Genomic DNA, 6722 nt, shown 5'->3' with positions numbered 1-6722 from the left:
GTTAATAAATAATAAAAAAAAATGCCCATCACAGTTTCCCAGAGCCCAAGATGACGTCTTTTTTTTTTTTGGTCTTTTGATTTGTTTTGTTTTACCAGCAGTTCAAAAAACAAAAAATCAATTGGTAAAAAAGAAAGAAAGAAAGAGAAGCAGCAAATCATTATATCTATGATGCTAGAAACAAGATTTGCTATCGTTCGCTACATAAATTACTTTAACGATTAATCCAAATAGTTTGATTTGTTTACTGTGTTCCCAGATCTTTGCAGTGTTATAACCGACAGGCAAAAAAGAAGGAAAAAAGAAGTTAAATCCTTCATGTTGTAATGAACCAGAATTATCCTTTAAGCAAACACAATGTTAGTTTCAATCGAGATTAGTCTGCATTCCCTTCACACACCTGAAATGAGGCGACAAAAAAAGTCAAATGGGCAAAACGAAAACCTCAAGATAAAGTCAAAGCTCCAGCAAATCGTGTAGTAAAGAACTTTATTAATAGAGCAAACAAGCCTTCATCAGGGTCATCATTCAACACATTACAAGCAGTATTTAAAAAGGGTTACAAAGCAGCCAATGAGGGTTTCTACCAAGATGTGTTGGGTATATAGTTATTTGACTTCTGGCCAGTCATCTTGTAGATACTGTACCTCATCGGCCGATGCACATAATTGGGAAATTTTTGTACCTACTTAAACTTTTTTTGCTTTTTAAATACCCCATTTAAATACTGCTTGTAATGTGTTTTGACCCTGATGAAGGCGGCCAGCTGAAAATGTTGCCTTCCGAATAAAGTTGCTGGAGCTTTAGCCTTTTTTGGGACTTTTTTCCCTTCTTCCCATGCACCTTTGGAAGTAGGTGAAGTTGTGCCAGAAATCTCTACCCTGTTTCTAAATGAAAAAAAAAAACCTTAAAAACTCGATGGTTAGTTTTGGATAATCGGTTCTAAATCTTGACGACAGCTGATTTTTCTCTCACATGGCGAGAACCATCCAAAAAACTGAAATAAACACTTTAAAAACCGCGTGTAACAGTACGAGAGCTCATCTCAAACTCTGTTGAGGACATTTCCACAAGCTGCAGACTGATTTTTACTAAGAGTTTTGTCTAACGAAGCTGATCCAGTACCAGTACCAGGACCGGGGCTCACAGCTCCGTCTTCTGCCCAGACAGAAGCACCTGTGGCTGGATCTCCTCGTCCGAAGTCATCCCTCCAGCATCCATCTTCTCGGCGGGAGCTTTGCCCTTTTTCTTCTTCTTCACTTTCTTCTCCTTCTTCTTCCTGGTGGTCTCCTCTCCTCCGTCCACTCCATCCTCGCTCTTGCTCTTTCCCTTCTTCCCTACCTTCTTCTTTTTCTTCTTCTTCTTGTCCTCCGCGATGGCAGCCAGATCTCCCTTCTTCTTCGCGGTCCAATCTTCGCTCAGGCAGGCTGGATGGAGAGAGAGAGAGGGAAGAAAGGGAAGAGGACATGATGAAACGGTCTATGTGTGTCTCTGTGTGTGTGTGTGTGTCTGTATGTGTGTGTGTGTGTGTGTGTGTGTGTGTGTGTGTGTGTGTGTGTGTGTGTGTGTGTCATAGACTGTATAGAAGAAATGGACGTAACATCTGTGACGTCACCCATTGGTTTGTGGACTGCTGCTCTGAAGCCAATAGTTTCGGATCTGGGCAGCGCCATCTTGAAAATTTCAGGTGCATGCTGGGAAAAATTAAAACACGGATTCTACTTATATGGGCATGAGGCGGGGTCATGGGCGGAGCCAACGGTGTAGCAGGAAGGTTGCTATGGTTGCGAGGGCTGGATCTCGAGGACATTGTACAATCAACCTGTCAATCACAACGTAGCCACACCCTAATGCATACCCTGCTTTATCGTCAAATATAAAACACCAAAACGGTCGCCCCCTGGTGGCCTTTTGATAGAATGCAGTTCTAAGTTACTTCCGCGTTGGCCTAATTTCAGAGGACCAGAACTCCCCGCCTGGTGTGTGTGTGTATTTTCCCTATATTGGATTCCGGAATGTTGCTATGATGTCATGTAGAATGTAGAATGTGGAATGTGAGGTCACACAGACAGTCAGTAGATCTCAGTCAGACTGAAGTCAACAACACTTCAACTGAGGAACACAACAAGCTGAGGAAAATGGAGCAACCTATCAAGTACGTGTCTCCAGGCAAAAATATTGATTATCTATTTTCTCCAATAAGTCTCATTTGACTGCATGTGATAAATCTGTCAAATTCTGTCTGTAGTGAACAGGAAAACCTCAGGAGACGGCTCACACGAGCAGAAACCAGCTACAGAAAGGAGCAGGAGCTTTATAACAGGATGATGGAAACTGGTTTTGCACTCGAGGAACTACTAAATGAGACAGTAGCTGAGAACAAGAAACTCATCATAAGAGTGAAAGAGTATGACATACTTTCTAAAGTAGTCATGTCAGGAAACTGACTTTTATACACACTGGCTAAAATTTGCCATCGACTTTTCTGTAATGTTGTTGGTGAATCTCATACTAACAAGCTTTGTTATTCCCAGAAGAACATTTCTTTTCTACTGTATGTGCACCTTTTTCAAAATAGGATATGGGAGCTTATGTTTTTCTTTTGTAATTCAGGTTGCAACAAAAGCTGGCAGATTTGAAAAAAAAGAGAGAGAGGGAAGATGAAGCTGATGAAGCCCAGAGACAGCAGCTTTTGTTAGAGGAGGAACAAAGAAAACTAGTCAACAATCAGCTGATTTACATGAGAAAGATGGTGAGTTACATGCTTAAATTTCTCCTTCTGTTGGTCTGTAAACTTGATGATGGTTGACATTCAACATTCAAGATCAGTAACCATTGTAAAGTCACGTTGAAGGCAATACTGTGCAGTGAGAATTTGAGGTTGGGTGTATGGGTTTGAGGTTAAACTCAACAACCATCGTCTCTCTTTTACTGCACAACTAGAGTCAACCAGCACTGTACAGCTTGTTCAGTAGCTCACACCTCAACTGGTACTGGTTTCTAACTCTGATCCCATTGTTTGTCTTCATGCAGGAAAAGGAGATTCAGAAGCTGAGAGACCAGAATGACAATTTGAGTGCTGAAGTAAGACTCTGCTATATACTATATACTCCTCTCTAGTCGTGTGTGTGTTTGTGTTTCTTCCACTGTTCTACAGCCAAACATTGACCATGAAACGAAATTAAATGGCCAGATACATAAATATATACAAAGAAGTTGATATAAATGCTTCTCTGGAGCTCACTCATACTGAGCTGCTTCTCTTTCAGATGGACCAACTCTCTCTGGGAAAGAAATATAAAGATCATCTTGAAAAAATGAGCACAACAGAGGAGGAATTACAGGTAAAACACAGCTCTTCACTGATGTTAATGTGATGATAAATATTTCCTTCCAAACAACCGATCTGTATAAATAGCACATTAATTCAGTTGTAGTTAATTAACACAGCTAATGAATGACTTCTTGTGTGTTTCGTAGCACAAATTGGAGAAGATTAAGGAAGCCTTAGGTGGTAAAGATGATGAAATCAAGAAGGTATGTAAACAACTTCATAAAACCTTCAAGATATTATGTGTGTAGTGTCTTTTAGCCAGCACACTTTCAACACCAGAAGTGATAATGAGCCGATGAAAATGTCAGTTAATTAGAGTGTCTTCGTTTCTGACAGAAATTCATGACATTGGTCCAAAACCTTACTGAGATAGAGGAGCATTTAAACAACGCAGAGGTATGTACCAGTATAACAGTAGTATAATATTCTTTCTCTCTGTGTGTGTGTGCAGGCTTACTGTGCCTATAATTGTGCTTTTCTAAAAAAAAATATCATCTTTTCTCTGCAGACTCTCAAACAGGAACAGGGAGAACTTCGAGAGCAGCTGAGAAGAACACAGGAGGAGCACCTATTGTTATTAATGTATGATATTTAATTTGCTTATACTGTTTATAGGCTAAAACTCATTTTAGCCTATATTTGACCAGCATTGGCTTTAAAATAAGCCAGTCTGTGTTAGGGCTGGGTAGCGCTTAAAAATTATGATACCAGTACCAATCCAAGTACCCTTAAAGAGATACCGATACCAAGCATTACATTGCAAATAACGGCACCACAGATGGGTTGTTGCTGTTGTGGCAGTGGGCCAATCGTGTCGCATTGAATCAAAAAATGCTTGCATTGATTGGCTGTGAGTAACTCCGTACAAATAGTCATATTTTCTAGCTCTGGGTGCAAAAAGGATTGATTGCAGGTATCGTTTGATGGGAGATGTTTCGATACTACTCGGTATCAATTTATTTCGGTCGATTGCCGATACTCAGCCCTAGTCTGAGTCTAGTAGTTGTTGGCCATCCTGGAAACGATCTAATTACACTTAGCAGATGTTTGTGTGGAGTTGTCTTGACTTTTCCTGTTTGTATTATCTGATTTTATAGAGCTGCACAGAGTTCTCCACAAGAACTAATACCTGAAAAAAGACAACCTGTTGACATTTCACTAACGGTGAGTATAACATCTAACCAACGTTATTAAAATATTCACATTCATAAATATTCTAGGACTGACAGCGTCTACAAGCCATAGCTAGCACTTCCCCCTCAAGCATCTGCTCAAGCTATACAGTAGATCCACATTTTGGGAAATATACTTAGAATATTAGATTCCATTCTCACATCTGTACGGTAAATATGTTCATCGTAGCTTAAAGTAGCATCAAGAGTAAAAGTAGTAGTCGCCTGGCACTGTCCAAACTCTAGGTAACAGAATCCTCTTAGCAGCATCTCTATAGCTCAGTAGCTAACGAAAGACTTCAGAACAACTTATCACAAGAACAAGAACAATCTGGTTCATAACGACTCGAAAATGTTTGTAGACTTTGTGTTTTGTCTGAATTAACCCTCCTGTCGTCCTCCTGGGTCAAATTAACCCTATCTCTTCATTCCTTCCTTCCGTCTGTCCTCCCTCCCTCCTTCTCTCTTTCTTTCCTTCCTCTCTCTTTCCTCCCTTCCTTCTTTTCTTCCTCCATCCCCTTTCTTCCTTCCTTCCTTCCTTCATCCCCCTTTCTTCCTTCCTTCTTTCCCTTCCTTCCCTCCATCCCTCCTTCTCTCTTTCCTCCCTCCCTCCTCCTTTCTTCCTTCCCTCCTTCCTTCTTTCATCCCATTCCCTCCTTCTTTCCTTCTTTCCTTTCTTCCTTCCTCCATCCCTCCTTCTCTCTTTCTTTCCTCCCCCCTACCTTCCTCCTTTCCTCTGTCCTTCTTTCCTCCCTTCTTCTTTCCCTCCCTCCCTCCTTCCCTTCTACCTTCTACTTTCCTCCCTTCCTTCTTTCCTTCCTTCCTTCCTTCCTTCCTTCCTTCATCCTGTCCTTCCCTGACCCGAGGACAACAGAAGGGTTAAGCAAACACAATATAAACATGTTCATTAGAGAGCTTTAGAGGTTCTGGTGAGTCGCTTCTGTTATCTTCAGACAGAGCCATGCTAGCTGTTTACACCCGTTTCCTGTCTTTGTGCTAAGCTAAATACTCCAACTGTTCTTTTAAGTGCTGTTTATCAGAAGTTGGCCTAAGTCTTATATAGATATGTGTACTAAATCTTTCTGTTATCACTGCAGGATGAGATGGACAAAGAACAGCAAGATGAAAACACTGAAAGGTAGATGTTTGTCACATAATGCACTGTAAAAATATATAAATATGTTCCTGAGTACATGCAGATGAGTGATAGATACTCTCGGAGCTAACCCTAACCCTAACTCCCTAACCCTGAACCCCCTAACCCTAGCCCCCTATCCCTAACCCCTAACCCTAGAAGCCAAAGAATACGACTAAAGGAACGTAACCCTTATTCTTTTACTTATGTGTGTCATATGTGTTTAGCTGGTGGCAGTGCTGTGCTATGGGCCTGTGGGAAGTAGTGAAGATAGCCGGATTAATCGCCCTGGTTGTCCCCTTTTCTATGGCTTTCATCGTTTGGATGTCGCCTCCCTGCAACAATCCTGACACTGACTGTAACTGTCGGAACGTGGTCTTAGACTGGCTGGACTACTTTCACCAATCCGAGTACACGAACCCTGTTCCTTTCTAAAAAACACGTAGCTAGATCAACACATTCCACATACACTACATATAGATACTAGCTACTGAACACCTGAGCTGACTTTGCACCTGTTCGCCCAGGAAGGGGTCTCGCTCATTTGTGATCCTTCCTGAGGTTTCTTCCAAGTTTTTCCAATAAAAGGAGTTTTTCTTGGGAGTTTTTCCTTGCCCTCTTGAGGTGGTGCCACCTCATAATGTCTTTATTAATGTATTTGATACTGAACACTGTGTGTGTGTGTGTGTGTGTGTGTGTGTTTGTGTGTGTGTTACCTTTGTCCTGTCCTTTGAGAACGTGTTTATCACACAGATATGTGGTCAGATCTTCCTCCTGGCTTCCTTTGTACCAGTCCTCAATCACCTCCTCATACTGCTCCACCAACACATCACACTGACGGACAAATACACACATTTTAATAAATTAAGAATGAATCACACTAATAATAATAATAATAATAATAATAGTAATGAAGAACTCCATTCATAAAGAAATCCAAGTTACAGAGTGTTTCACAAGGCAGCAAAATACACAAATCCTAATATAATTAATAATACATTTTAAAAGAAAATAAATAAAACTAATTGGAAGAGTTAAAAAAAGAAACAAGAAAAGACAAACTATATTTAAAGGAAAATAA

General features: G+C 40.7%; 1 protein-coding gene across 1 annotated transcript in view; it reads right to left on the bottom strand.

The window, feature by feature from the left end:
- Window positions 1–282: 282 nt before the first annotated feature.
- cnpy3 (canopy FGF signaling regulator 3) overlaps window positions 283–6722 on the bottom strand; it is a 13709-nt gene continuing 7269 nt past the window's right edge. The window contains exons 5-6 of the mRNA XM_053343794.1: window positions 6358–6475; window positions 283–1427 (exon numbers count right to left, since the gene is read on the bottom strand). Of these exons, the coding sequence (XP_053199769.1) occupies window positions 1144–1427; window positions 6358–6475 (402 nt within the window). The 3' untranslated portion in view covers window positions 283–1143. The remainder of the gene's footprint in view (window positions 1428–6357; window positions 6476–6722) is intronic.

The sequence above is a fragment of the Scomber japonicus genome, chromosome 22, assembly GCF_027409825.1.
Source record: "Scomber japonicus isolate fScoJap1 chromosome 22, fScoJap1.pri, whole genome shotgun sequence".
Lineage (NCBI taxonomy): Eukaryota > Metazoa > Chordata > Actinopteri > Scombriformes > Scombridae > Scomber > Scomber japonicus.
This window is presented reverse-complemented; position numbering and strand designations above follow the sequence as displayed.